The sequence below is a fragment of the Siniperca chuatsi genome, linkage group LG9 (genome assembly GCF_020085105.1).
Source record: "Siniperca chuatsi isolate FFG_IHB_CAS linkage group LG9, ASM2008510v1, whole genome shotgun sequence".
NCBI classification, from domain to species: Eukaryota; Metazoa; Chordata; class Actinopteri; order Centrarchiformes; family Sinipercidae; genus Siniperca; species Siniperca chuatsi.
In genome coordinates this window covers 6,119,782-6,134,850 of record NC_058050.1, presented here as the reverse complement: position 1 = coordinate 6,134,850, position 15,069 = coordinate 6,119,782, and the positions used below count along the sequence as shown (strand labels likewise).

Sequence of the window (15,069 nt, the reverse complement as noted above, 5' to 3'; positions counted from 1 at the left end):
GATCTACCGGAAACACACCTGCACGCGCCAGTTCTGCATATACATAATATCAATTGGTGTGAATTACAGCTCAATATGAGTCGGTGGCGCTGAAGATATTTTTCAGCTCCTGTTTGCCTCTTCTAAATAAAATCTTATGTCATAACATCGTCATGAATTTATAAAATGTGCACTAGTTGTGTGTTCAAACAAAAATGAGCTTTTATTTAAATTCTAGTGGAGATCTATAAAGTTTCCAAACATACAAAATATGCCAGGCTGAATTTTGTAGGAAATATAATATATATATATATATATATATATATATATATATATAATGGCAGGACTGCAAGACTGGTGATTGGAAATCCTCACAAAATCTTTACATGCCAGAGAGACATACTTTATAAAACACAGACAGCACATAATATATATATATATATATTTATATAGCCTTATGTAGCCTTCAATGTGAAGAGCCTTCACACATCAGTGATTCACATCATATCAAGTCTGTAACTTTTATTTATGTATTTATCTGTTATTCTTTACAATTATTTGATTGATTGATTTATTTGTCATGAATATGAGGTAGTTTGGAAGTATTTATTGTACCCATTTTGAAAATTATTCTGATATGCAATTCCCCTTCCTTTTGTTCAAGCTGTGATGTCTGATCATTGTACATTGGTTTTGTTAATAAAGATGAAAACAAGGAAGGAATATATAAGATTTATGAGTATATAAGGAACACTCATGCTGACTATGATGCATGTGGATTTGAAAATAAAATTAAAAATCCATATTATTTGCATGAAAAGTCACTTTATTGCATGCATCAGCAGGATTCTGACATCTTTGTGCAACCATGCATTTTTTAAACCATTTATCCTTGATTGTTTCTGCAATAATCAGAATACAACCTGTACAATGTCAAGACAAAGTGAATATATTACAGTGTTTGGCAACAAGATTTACAAGATGAAGCAGTTTCAGGGTGACTGTGATATTCACCAAATGTTTGACTGGCATTCATCTCAGACATGTTGTTATATTACTTATTTGACTGTGCCATGAAAATTTACAAGGAACAATACCCCCCTCCCAGGTAAAAAAATATAAAAATAGTAATAATTTAGGCAAGGTTGAGAGAAAACTGGGATTTGGGAAGGAAAATCTCCAAGTGCTGCTGTGTATTACTTTGACAGTAATCTAACAAGCAAATCTGTCAGGCGACACCTGACAGACGCATTCTGGGTAATAATTAAGGTTCCAAAATGGCAGTAATTCAAGGCTGGACTCCCTCCAGCTTCGGGCCTCCCTGTAAGCCTTCTGCTTTGCATTTGGCTTAACAACAATATACACCCTGTGCCAGACTAAAACTCAGTGCCTCTCTGTCAATATAGCTTCATTGTCTTTATACTATTCATACATGTTCTTCGATGCTATTATTATAGGGTGAATGGGAAGACAGCTGACATTTTGTTGCTTGTTTCTGTTCTCTACAAGGCTGTTTGTGTGGAGTCAGTAGTGTTGTTTGACCTCTCACCTCTGGATTTCTGCTCGGAATTTGTTGAACTCACCGCTGCTTGTTCTACTCTACTGGGATTGTCACCATTTACAACTGTCTGCCGATCTGATTGGGCGGCAGCATCTGTGGGAGGTGAAAAAACCACTCTTTCTATGGGCTCATTGGCTGTTCTGTCTGTCACAAAAACATAATTGGGCTCTGGCTGGTGGGCAGTGGAGCGACGCTGCAATGCATGCTGGGTGCAGGAAAAGGAACGCTGCCGAGGGGCAGGCTGGGGCGACAGGAAGTGAGGTGTTGCAGCTCTGGGGACTTCCTGATGTCTGTCACGATCTTCGTCTTCTGAGGTTACCTCCTGTAAGGTGCTGATTGGCCGAGGGGAGTGGCCCATGATTCTTGGAGGGACCAGCGCTGTTGCTGATTGGTTGAGCTGTGGTCGCCAGTTCTGAGGTGAGGGGTACTGCATTCGGTTCATTGACCAATCGCTGGCAAGACAAGAAAGTCATCACAATATTAGACTGCAACACAGAAACAGAGAGGTTTGCAAAAAAAGTGGGAGTTTAGCACGTTTTCCCGTAAAATACAAAATCACTGTGCTTGATTTCCCAGTGTCTTTAAATGCACCACCAAGGAAGCATTTTCAGAACACTAACTGCATTAGCACAAGACACCAACACAACTTTCCACTTTTTACAAAAAACAACACAAATGCTACATTTGCTCTGTGATGGATTACCAATATCATGGATTTTTCAAGTTGCTGCAAGCTGATGTGTATACGCCCTGATTCTGTAAAGCACCCCCCCAAAAAACTATGTTTTGAAACTCAACACAGTATGTTGCAATGGTTTCACTATTGCCACTTTGCAGTGTGAAATAATATTAATTCAAAAATCAATATTAACTGTGAGAAAACTGCTTTACTGCAAAGCATAAATAAGAATTGTTTACCATGATGAGCTCTTACAAAGAATTTGCAATCCACAAGTTACTTTTACAGGATACTGCAGTGCTTAACAGTGTAGTCACAGTGTAGTTACAATATGTTTGATGCCAACAGCAAAAAAAAAAAAGTATTTTAGCTTTAGCTAATTGGCTAAAATGTGCAAAAAAACCCCGCCAGTGTGGTCCTTATGAGCCAATTCAAGTCTCACCATCTCATGGTCCACTCTGCTCACAGTGTGAATTGTGGATCTTTTGGTCTATCTGTCAGAAAATACTGAAAAATCCCAATTTACTAAAACCCAAGGTGATGTCATCAGATTGCATGTTTTGTTCAATTAACACTCTAAAATCCATAGATATTCAATCTATTATCAATTTCCTATCACATGCAACTGACAAGGTGGAACTGAGGAGAGTTTGGTATTTTTGCTTGAAAAACAGTTATTGATCACTGATTATCCAATAGTTGCATATTATTTTTCTCTTGATGGACTAACTGGACTGATTAATCGGCTTATCATTTCAGCTTTAATTGTAAATTTCTCGCTTACTCATCAGAAGGCAAATAAAGAGACACATGCTGTTGTCTGTGCATGCATTTTATTACTGAAACCTTACTTTTGTGGAGGAGGGGTCATATCTCGATGCCCTATGATGCCAGAGAAGGAGGCACTTCTTCCAGGCAGGCCTTGTGAGCCGGCCCATGGCGAGTACATCAGAGCGCGCTCCTCCCACAGCATGTCATTGGCCGAGTCGACGGGAACAGGCCCTCTCTGAATTTGGTGAGCCAATAGGAGTTCCAGAACCTGGTGATGCATGCCCTCTCTGGCCACGTCGATAGGTCGACGTCCTCTCCGGTCATGCAGCTCAAGGTTGGCACCATGAAGGAGGAGAAGTCTGGACGTATCATAGCAACCATGGAGGGCAGAGAGGAAGAGCGCTGTCTCGCCCTAGTGGAGAAATAATCATAAATATAACATGTTTCTGTGACGTCTGGAAGATATTTATTACTCTTACAGTACAAGTGTCATGATCTGCCCAATATGCCCAATCATTCAGAGTAATAGCCTATTAATAATACACCAGGCAGGTAAAAACAACTGTCAATACATTCAAGATTTACTTAAATTAAACAGGGTTGTACAACTTTAAATAAATCAGGATTCTTAGTCCTCCTTAATAACCACTGATAGAGAAACAGTCAGAACTTACCTTGTTGTCTTGCAGGTCCACAGCGGCCCCATAGCGAATGAGAGTCCTTGTTAGGGAGAGGTGGTTTACTGAGCATGCCCAGTGCAGGGCTGATCTCCCTGAGAGAGACAGTGTGAGTGGAGGGGAGGTGAGAGGGAAGAAGGGAGGGAGTAAGTCAGCCAATGAACAACCATTACACAACAGAGTCGAGCCAAGGTGGTGAAGAGAGGGAGAATGGAGGGATGGGATGTGGAGATGAAATGTTTCAGCCTAAGTGAGAAAGAGATGACAGAGACAGGAAAAAAAGACAAAGAGATGTACAAATAGGTAGACAGAAGGACAGAGAGACAGCAAAAGCAAGGAGAAAGATGAGCAACAAAGTTAATATGTCCATCAACCCGAGTTTGAGCAATAGAGCACATTAACTTTGTTCTGAGTCAGAGGAGGGCAGCAGGGGAGCTGGAGAAGGAGGAGGAAGAGATGGGAGCCATGGAGAGATGAGCACAGGACAGGAGAGGAGGGACACAAAAGGAGGACGTGAGAGAGACGGGGTAAGTTACACCAGTTACTCAGCCCCTTAGTGTACAGGTGTCAGAAAATAATGGCTTGTTCAAGAGCTAGAGATTTTTCTCCAAGGTGAAGTTTAACCCGGCCATGCACTGGAACCAAATATGGCATGTGAACAGGTAAGTTAGCCAAGCTAGCAGCGTGGCTCTACGGAACTACAGTCTCGGTTGGTCGGTCTGTCTGCTCTGCTAACGTGCTGCTTTCACTACGCAGGCTGTGCAGACACGCTGTGCAGACAAGTCTTATTACAAAAATATAAAATGTTATTAGCTTCCCAGTCACTCGGTAGAAGAAGTTTGACATATTTGATTTATTAAAAATATAAAATCTACCACATAGACAAATTATGATGATGAATAAGACACAAAAAGTGCAGACTATTACATAAAATTTATAAAACCCAAAAAATACTTGTTTGTCATTTTGAGTTAAAAAGCACTTAGAAAATCTGCCATTTTGAACCAATTCATGCATGAAGGGGTTAAAGCAGAAGTACTTAATCTCTGCTTCTGACCTCAGTAATTCTTCATTACTATTTTAACCTGACTGCCTTATGAGATGGATGAGGTTTATTTCACTGTGAATTGTAATTTAAATAAAATTTGCTACAATAGCATTCATATTGCTCTTACTTCAAGAAGGTTAAAACAGGCAGAAGAATTACAAGAATTGCATGCAAATACTATTTGACTGAGGTTTGGGGTTGAGTCAGACTTCTAGTAACCAAACCTAACCTAGATGCATTACCAGTATGATCAGTGTTGTTGACGGGCACTCCTGCTCGCAGCAGCTCCAAGACCACTCTGTCCAGCCCGCTGCGCACCGCTCGGATCAGAACCACAGACCCATCCGGGCCACACCACTCTGCAGACTGCCAACACAACCAAGCCATGATGAATATATAAGACAGACATGCACATGACACATATTTCACATATACATACATATTTAAGACAGATATACAATACAGTTTAAGTTTGGCCTTGATGCAGTGTGGTCTATAGTTACAGTAAGTCTAAACAAAAACAAACAAACAAAAACAACAAAACATCACAATCAAGCACTAAACAAATATATATTTTTTTCTAAAACAGAAACATAAAAACACTTCAGAGGAAAAAAAAAAGTAAATCATGAAACCAAAGAGGTTTGTAGAAGTAACTCTAAAATCAGGACAACAAGCAAGGACACAACTCAGTCAAATAAGTAACTCTGAATAACAGCAAGGTGAACCACATCATAATCTCCATAAAGACATGAGGGGAGAATAAACAAATACAGCCCCAGTGGTTATATCTAAGTCCTAAATAACACTGGCTCCTGACAACGTGGATAAAATAAAATGAACACTGTCAAAAACAAAAACAAAGGACAGACCTGCTGAGGAGGACTGAGCAGAGGAGGAGGCATGGCGTTTCTCTCCCATCCTCTAGGTGGAGCTGAGGGAGAACAAGAATCCTTTAAGGTGGATCTCCAACTGACAAGTGGAAGGATTTTCATACATGTACAAATACTGCAAGGATATGTAAAGTTCAAATGTAACGTTGTGCTGCACAGTATGTCAGTATGAGTCCTGTTTTACTTACAGTGTCTTACACCATGTGTGTGAGTATATTGTGTCTCCATTAACTCCGCAGTTAACTCCTGTACATTTATTGAAGTTGTTGAATAAAGTGATTCCAATTTTGACAGTAAATATAGGCTGAATTTCAGTATTGTACATGTCTCATATGTGGCGGCAATATGGTGTGGTTTAATGTGGAACATTTTAATTACTTCTAATCTATCAATTATTTTCTTGATTAATCATTTGGTCTATAAAATGTCAGAAAACAGTGAAAAAGGCCAAAGGCAACATCATCACATGTCTTGTTTTGTCTGACCAACAGTCCAAAACCTAAAGATATTCAAGTCTTCTTTTTTTGTTGTTGTTGCCTTTATTGGATAGTCTATAGCAAAGAGGCAGACAGGGAACAGGTGGAGAGAGCGGGGTGTGACATTACAAAGTTCCCTGGTCAAAATCGAACCAGGGACATTGTGTTTATGTGGCATGCACTGTAGCTATTCATTCAGCTACCAAAGCACTCTGAAAGATATTCAATTTACAATGATAAAACAGAAAAAGAGTGCATTATTTCGCATATACCATGACAGCTTGCCAAACAAATGAAGATGTGGAGGTGGGTATGGTTAGCTTTAAGCTGCAGAGGGAGAGGTGGGGGAGTTGCTCAGGTGAGCAGCATCAAGGAGAGATAATTGGCACAGCTGAACCCAGTGAACTAATTATTCTCTCCTTAAATACAGTAGCATGCTGGACAAGGAGGAGGAAGAGCGGCGGTTGGAGAGCAGATGGAAGAAGAGACAGAAAAGAAAGAAAGAAAGAACAACCAAAAATAAAGAACCTACACTGCAACCCTGGTGTCAGCGTGGTATCTCAGGGCCAAGACGAACTCTCGGTAGCACGATTACGCTACAGAAGACTTTAAAATGTTGCCAATTTTTTAAAAGTTTGTTAGAATATATGTAAATTATTATTATCTATATAGTTACCTGTGATTTAAACCTTACGCAAATATAATGGTGATCAATCTGTTGTTTGTTGCAGTTTCAAGATTTTAACAGATGCCACCTAGCCAATCAGAATCAGTATTTTTGTGACCATGGAATAAACCTTAAACCATACGTTGTACAGGTCTGCGGGGCTGTGAGGTTCCAGCATGGTAGTGTTTCTGCTCCTGGCTCCTGTGGTCACAGATGGAGGCGTCCTCTTGTCGCCTCGAGCATCTCACATTGATGTCTTCCATTGAACTCTGGGTAAAGTCTGTGTCACTTCCTATGTCTTGGTCCCTTTTGAGAGGTCTGAAAACCAAAAGCATATTAAGAAACTGCAAAATGTAAACACGCATGGTTTGGTAGAGAAAATGGATCGGGACCCTGGAATACAACAGCGATTAGAGATAGTTATTGTTTCACGGCCCTGAGTGAGCTGTGGTCAGGGGGCCCAAAAATGTATTTTCTTTGACAGGGTGTGACAGTATACTGTATAGTAATGACAGAATAGAGAGACAGGAGAAATGGTGAGAGAGGGGGTAATCATGCAACAAAGGTTCCTGGCTGTGCCCCTGCTCTCACAATATTTTCAATACATGTTCATTAGGGCTTCAACTATCAGTTATATTCATTATCTACTAGTCTATTCATTATTTTCTTTAGATTAACCAATTAAAAATTAAGTCTATAGTATAACATGTTACAAAATAGGGAAAGAAATGCCCATAATTTTTCAGAGCCCAAGGTTAAATTGACCAACAGTTACAAACCCAAAGCTTTTTAATTAGTTTACAACTATATTAAATAGAGACAAGTGTCAAATCCTTAAATGAGATGTGGGAACCAGCAAATGTCTGGCATTTTTGTTTGATAAATGACTTAAATGATTAACTGATTATCAAAACTAAAAGAACAACTAATTGTTTCAGCACCAATGTTCATCATGACTTGCTAATTGACATTAAATCATGGCAATAATTAGTAATGTTCAAATCATTGGAACTGATAAGAAAAGTTAATGAGTAGTTTGTTTCCTCCCTTCAGTAACTACCATTCAACTGTTGTGAATACTATGGGAATATTTAATACATGCTGTATGTGAGGTAGAGATGTGTTTAAAAATAATTACAGGATAAAGGTAATATCCAGCTGATTGACAGGAAAAAGTGACATTCAGCCTTTTCAATAACTGCACAGGATGAACTCTCTAGAATATAATATATTTGCCTACATGACATCATTCCTCCAGCAGACAAAACATCCTCTCATGTCTTTCAAAGCCGCTCCTCTCACCGCATTCGAATAGCATCCTCCCCCAGCGGTTCCCTCCTTCTCTTTTTCTCTGCTTCCTTCGCTTTCTTCTTTTTCCTCAAGCTGATCTTCTCTTTATCTCTGCTGGATCTGACCCTCTGCTCTTGGTGGGCTGCGTGCTGTGTCAAGGCCTTGGAATTGGGGTTATTGTCTGTGACTGTGGACCGGTGTCTCAACCTGTTACCACCTTCCCTCTCTGCCCGCTGCTGCCTCACCCTCCTCACCACCAAGAACACCACCAGGGCCAGTACCAGCGGTAGGCCAATCGCTATGGCAATCACGGCCCATAGCCACGCAGGGGTCAGCTCTTGGAGAGGAAGAAAATGAATCTTACTACTACAAGGTAGAACAATTTTTGTTAGGGTTGCATGATATGGAAAGAAATTATATCAAGACACTTATCACAGTAATACTTAAATATCAATATTAATGAGGTACTCAAATTTATCTGATAAAAAATATTGTTCCTCACAGTGAGTCATATGGTTATATTGTGTTTTAGTTAGCATAAATCCTAAAGTTTCCAAAAGAGACATATATTCTCAAGTATTTATGTTATAATTCTGTGACAGATTTTGGTGAGATTCAACTTCTTTTACTTCTTTCAACTAAACCTGAGAATATGACTTGACTTTGCAGGTGACTGGATCAAGTTTGGCCACATGGGAGCAGTGGAAAAAGCTATAAACACATGTGAAAATATTATCACCTTATACAATTTGTTGTGGCAAATGTGTTAGCAAACAGTTGCTCATCTACACAACCAGCAGGCATGGAGCAACATTAGCATTCTTTTGGAGTCGTGTTTCTGGCCACCAATTGTAAATGCAATCTTCACTTTCCTTTTAGCTCTGTTTTGGTCTCCACCAACTCATGAGGGAAATATCTAGCTGTAAACGTTCACTAGCTAGTTGCTAACTGTATCTGTCTGCCATTTGGCAGACAATACACTTCGTCATTTGATCCATTGATAATATACAAATATTGATTAGTGCAGCTTTAAACAAAACACTCCCATTTAAAAACAACAACAACAAAAAATAGTGTTTTTTGTGAAATCATTCCCCACAGTTAACTGATTGATTCAGCATCTGGACAGTTGATTTTTTTCTATGACTTGTTGACTAATACCTCATTGTGAAAAATTAGTTTCTGAGATTTAGTCTTCTGCAAGGATATATAAACCAAAAGCTCTAGGGATGAGATAGGAGCTATTTGATATGATGAAGTCCAGTATTTGTGTGTTTGGCTTAAAAGTAATCTAGTTTAAGTACCAATTCAAGCACGGCCTTATTGATCCAACTGTAGTAATGGGCAGAAACAGAAGTTATTCCCCTAACCTTTACCTACACCCAACCATCTTTAATTTAATTTTAAATTAATTTAATTTAAAAAAATGCTTACACCTAAACTTTTGGTTTGGTGAGCCTAACACAGCACTACTGCCCAAACCCTGGTGGGATCCATATTTTTGCACAGGTGGCCCACTTAGCTGGCCTTCTGACCTGCCAGTATTACAAATGTCATAATAAATAAATGTAAAGTATTATTTATAGTCATAATTTATATTTTGACCAGATATCCTTCTCTGTCATTTTAGTTTATGCTGAGCTCTCCCTCTGAGAGATTAAATGTTTGAACAACTAAAACTCAAACCTACAGCGATGAGCACCAACACATCTACACACTGGAAACAGAAAGGTGTTTTATAGTGTTTTGTTTGGAAGCAATTCAAGGCTGGCTGGATGTGTGTGTGTATGTGTGTGTGAGAGAGACAGGATATGTGAGCTTACCTTTGACTTCCTTTATCACAGTTTCCTCCTCTCTGCTTCCTATTTCCTCTCGGACACCTCTAATACTGACGACAGCCTTCAGCTCTGGGAGGGTGGGGAACAAGCCAGGCTTTAGCAACATTACGGCACGCAGGAAACTGGCTGCCTCAGTGGCATAGGGGAAACAGGTAGAGGGCAGACGGGAGCATGGCCTGTTGTCCACTTGGAGGAAAAAGAGGGAGCTAGAAAAGAGAGAGAGAGAGAAGGAAACATTAGGAAAGAGCACATACGTCATTACTGAGGCCTGTTCAAACGTGTCAGTTTGCCAGGATAAGTTTACTTAAGAAAATCTGGAACGTTCTCAACCATTAGCAAAAAGTTACAACCTCATATAAAACAAACACAAAATCAATAAAACGTACATCTGAGATAATGTACTGCAAAAATGGATACACATGGATATCAATAACGAATTACCAATAACCCTGCTAGTGAGTAGGTTCAGGAGTTCCCCAAGGTTCTGTGCTTGGCCCACTGTTATTTTGTCTTTACATAAATAATTTAGGCGTTAATGCACATATAACTAATAGTCATTGTTATACAGATGATACGGTTTTGTCTAGCTGTGGACATTCGCTCCCAGATGCATTTTATAGACTACAGTCTGCCTTTAATATATATCCACAATATAGACATAGTGGATGTTGTTACAACAAAGAGGAAGACAATAGAAGCTGTTACCTGTAATAAATATTCTAGGTATTTGGCTTTATCTTTCTTTTAAAGGGAACTCCACAGATGTCAAAAAAGTTGTATAAAGCTACATTAGCCCCAACTAGCATAACACACACAAATCTCCAACCAAGGCTGTCGGCGGTCAAGTTGCATTGTGAGTAATGTAGCCATCAGGTTTTGAGAAGGAAGAAGAATACGTGCAATAAAAAAAACAATATCTCTGGTTCTACTCCATCCATTGTGATTTTTTTTTAAGCTGTCCATTGTGAATCCGACAATGTTTTAAGAGTACAATGCTAAATCTGTAGAGTACTCTTTAAGGCAATATGTTGAAACCCTTGTGAAGAAACTGGGACTGAAGTCGTGTTTCTCTTTTAAAGCTAGAGGAAGGCTGGTCGTTGCCATCATTTTAATATTTACAGTGTCTCCACATCTAAGACTGTTTATCATAGCTCATTGAGATTTGTAACAAAATGAAAACCAGAAAACTCTGTTTTCCAGAGTTGGCTAGCCATCTCTGTCCATACGTCAACTGAGTCTCTGAGTATATTTATATTCATATAGCCATTCTTGGCAAACTTCCATGATAGTTCACCTTGAAATGATCACAAGACGTATACAGCATCTGCTATCTGTCCTAAATGTACAGACAGAGATGGCAAAGAAAGCCTTCATGTTTTCTGCTCCAGCCACTTACTCTGCGAAAGGTATTTCAACTGATAAATCTGATATCTTTGGCAGAATTCAAGACTATTGTAAATTCTAGGATAAATGACTCCACTGTCTCTTTTCTTAGTCTAATTGTTAATTTAGTATTATCTGTCTTCAGTATTGTTTTATCTGTTGCCTGATTTTGTATTGTTTTGTCTGCAACTTTTATGCTGCTGTCTTGGCCAGGTCTGCCTTGCAAAAGAGGTTTATAGGACTTAACTGGTTAAATAAAAGTTAAATAAAACATAACTATGCTCACTATTTTTGACATTTCACTCAGCACCTACCCATTTGAGTCAGCTGGTGATGCCTGAGTCAGCAGGTTGGCGAGCTGCTGAGGGTCAAAGTCAAACAAGTTCTTGTTAGTGGCGAGGGGGGCGGAGCCTCTCAGTTTGAGTGGCGACTGGAGGAGGACACTGAGCGCCCAGAGTAGGGAGCTGTTGGAGAAGGTGCCATGTTGTTGTGGGATGTTGGCATGAAGAACCAGTGTGCCTTTGGCCCACAGGGAGCTCTGGCGTGTGAAGCAGTCGCTGCCGTCCCATCCACAGAGGGCGCTGTCGCATCCCTGCTCGCAGTGGGAGTTGGCATAGTGATCGCGGCAGTACTGGATGTGGCCCGGACTGAGGGCCATGATGGGGAGGGATTGAGAGATGTAAAGAAAGAGACAGAATAGGTGATTTGACAAAATAATCTCACAGTCTACTTACTAGCTTTTTTTTTTTCTGCCAAGAGCTTTCAACAAAGACCATGAGATGTGGTATTTGGCTGTCAAACTACTATTTCCAAGATCAAGAATGAACTTTCATGCTCAGAGTAAGAGATGTCATAACAGGAAATAAGTGGCAATGACTATTATTATTATTTTACTATTAATTATCATTACTATTATTTGTTTTATGCTGCCATTAGGTTACTTTATGGACAGTTCACTGCTACTCTTTTCATGCACAGCCTCAAATCAATGTGATTTTAATATTGTTTTTGTGTGCTTAATTGATTATTGTACTTTTATAGATATTATTCTGTTGCCTGCACCTAGGTAGCAAAGAAAACGTTTTAGCATTTCACTATTTAATTCTCCTTTGCACAAGTGTATCTATTACAGGTATAATGACAATAAACAATACTGAATTAATCTTATTAATGATAACAATAATCATGATGACAATTGACTCTTTCATTTGCCTGTTGCCTGGGTTTCTTGGCCGAGTCTGTCTTGTATAAAAAACATCCTTAAACCTAAAGTAATTTATGTGAAAAAAGTTTCAAATATTAATACAAATAAGGAAAAAGAGATGAAAAGGAATATAATACATGAAAACAACACCTAAATCAGCATAAAACAATTCAAAAGGACAACTATAACTGGCACGAATAAGCCAATGAAAACATGAAATGTTCTAATTCACAACATTCACTATTAAGCTGGAAATGTTTTTTGTGGTTCTATGACAATGAAAATAACAACAAAAGTGTTTTACTTGCAGTGGCCCCTGTCCTTCAGGCAGTCGAAGCCGTCTCTAAGACACTCGGGCTCCATACACTCTTTGTCACATGACCCGTCTCCAAACTTGTCCTTACACTTTCTGTTGACTGGACACTGGCCCCACGGATCGCCAGACGCAGCTGTGGAGACAAACACAGATTAGTGCAAAAAAAAGCGGCAATAGTGCTCAATGTTGCACATAAATTGTGATCTTTTTAAAAACAATTGTTGTGGTTAAAACGTAGTAATGGTGAATTTGTAGAGGGATGTAGATGGGCTACTGTATGTTTAATGGATGTCTTGTCCTTAAATGAATCATACATACATACATACACATATATGTCTTGTTCATTTAAACTGCAAATATGTCAAAGGACAACAACATCACTTCCATATTCATGTGTTTGCACACTTAGCAAATAAATTGAATCTTATTCATTCAAAATGTGTATTATTTCGTTAGGTCTGCAGTTTCATTTCATGCTTGAATGTGACATTATACACAACTACAGCAATTTAAGTGACCATGCCAACTGTTTTCTAAGTGCTTTATCGCAGAACCAAGTCACCCACATATTCAACCCACTCATTGTTTCAGAGCATTAGCAACTATTCATAACAATGCAGGTCAAGCCATGGAAGGTGGGTCCTGATACGGACCGTTAAAGGAAACAGGAAATGGGCCCGACATAAACAGGAAGTTTCCAGGAGAAGCGAATAGCAACAGGAAATGGAGTGGGCTGGGCCTTGATAAAGGTCGAAGGTCGTCGCCGTGGCGATGAGGAATGTGATGGAGTTGGACAATGGGCTTGGCAGGTGTGTGCGGGACCATAAAATCATAGCAGAAAAAAAGCATGAACAATAGAGCTGAAATTAGAGATGTTGAGTGTTTAACACGTTTGTTTCACTTGATCAGCAAAGAGAGCATTCCTAGTACAGGAGGAATAAAAATATAAGTCCTTATTATTTATATAAATATAAATGTAAAGAATAGAAATATTAAAACAGTGTGAATATGAAAATGAAGCTCTTAACATAAATTAAATTTACACAATTTGTTTTCACTTTGTCCTTAACAGAACATTACCAAAGGTTAAACCCAAATCTACATTGACAAAAAAACAAAACAAAATGTCTATTCCGATATATATTTCAAAATAATGCACTTGGAGAAAATAAATGTACGTTCTTTATCTTACAAACATAGGATTTCAGTTTGGACAAGTCATATCATATTGTAAACCCCATGGGCTTAAGCTACAAAACACTAAAATAGAAATAATTCAATTAATGCAGTTCAGAGAGTAGAAGTAAAGAGAGTAGAAGTAAAAGTAGCACTTTTTTCAAACTGGTCATCAGATTCAACCTTTATTTCTACAGCCACAGGATGCAATTTCACTACACTATGAACAGGTGACGTGTTTCATGTATGTGCGAAAGAAAGATAAATCTGTTGAGAATAGGATCGCTAACTCACCTTGACATGTCCAGCTCAGTCCCAGCAGAACAAACATCCTCAGGGCCAACATCGTCAGGTTGTTCAGGTCACCAGTTGCGGGCCTTATCATCTCTGCTCAGCAGGATCAGCAGTCCAGTCCAGCTGTTTGGTAAACCTGCCTCTGACCTGTGGAAGCTCAGCTGTGACTCAGTGTTTTACACTGTGGTAAATCTGTATCTCTGTGATGTCGCTTTAGTCCTTGTGGTTCACAATTAACAGTTAACTCTGAGTGAAGTTGCCCAATTCCATCACCGCCGCAGCCACCACCAACACCTTCCAATACCACCACCACCCAGCCCACTTTGTTCACTCATTCTTTTTTCAGAGGCCCTGCGGATATCTGGACAACTTCCTGCCACTGTGCGGAGAAGAATAGGAGGGTAACGATCTATGTCGTATGTGCATGTATGTGTGTGTGTGTGTGCGTATTTGCAGCTCTTACTGTGTCTTAACTTGAAAAAATACCCCACAGTATGGGGTAAGTGATCTGTTAGAAGAGCCGTTATTTCACTGTGGAAAAAGCTACCGGATGTGAGGGGATGGCGTGGTTTGAATTTGACCTTTACAAAGAAGTGTAGAAGCGCGCGCACACACACACACACACACACACACACACACACACACACACACACACACACACACACACACACACACACACACACATCTGTTTTGTCCAGCTGCTGAGTCCAAAAAAACTTGACTGTGAGTGCTCTGCCTCTAAGAGTACTCTGTAAACTGCTTCTGTTACTTGTTCTTATTTAAAACACAAAAGAAAATAGAAACATTTTGGTCCCAA

General features: G+C 39.4%; 1 protein-coding gene across 2 annotated transcripts; it reads right to left on the bottom strand.

Annotated features, from left to right (window-relative positions):
- Window positions 1-699: 699 nt before the first annotated feature.
- Window positions 700-14,976, bottom strand: notchl (notch receptor, like). Of its 2 annotated transcripts, XM_044207760.1 has the most exons (12): window positions 14,253-14,976; window positions 13,436-13,583; window positions 12,771-12,915; window positions 11,577-11,909; window positions 9,865-10,085; window positions 8,054-8,378; window positions 6,894-7,069; window positions 5,588-5,649; window positions 4,958-5,081; window positions 3,665-3,762; window positions 3,071-3,402; window positions 700-1,992 (listed from the first exon to the last, which is right to left on the bottom strand). In XM_044207760.1, exons 2-12 carry the CDS (start codon window positions 13,464-13,466, stop codon window positions 1,482-1,484), a joined length of 2,358 nt encoding a protein of 785 aa, XP_044063695.1. In that variant the 5' UTR covers window positions 13,467-13,583; window positions 14,253-14,976; the 3' UTR covers window positions 700-1,481. The 2 variants fall into 2 exon arrangements, with proteins under 2 accessions (XP_044063695.1, XP_044063694.1); XM_044207759.1 differs by lacking the exon at window positions 13,436-13,583.
- Window positions 14,977-15,069: the final 93 nt, after the last annotated feature.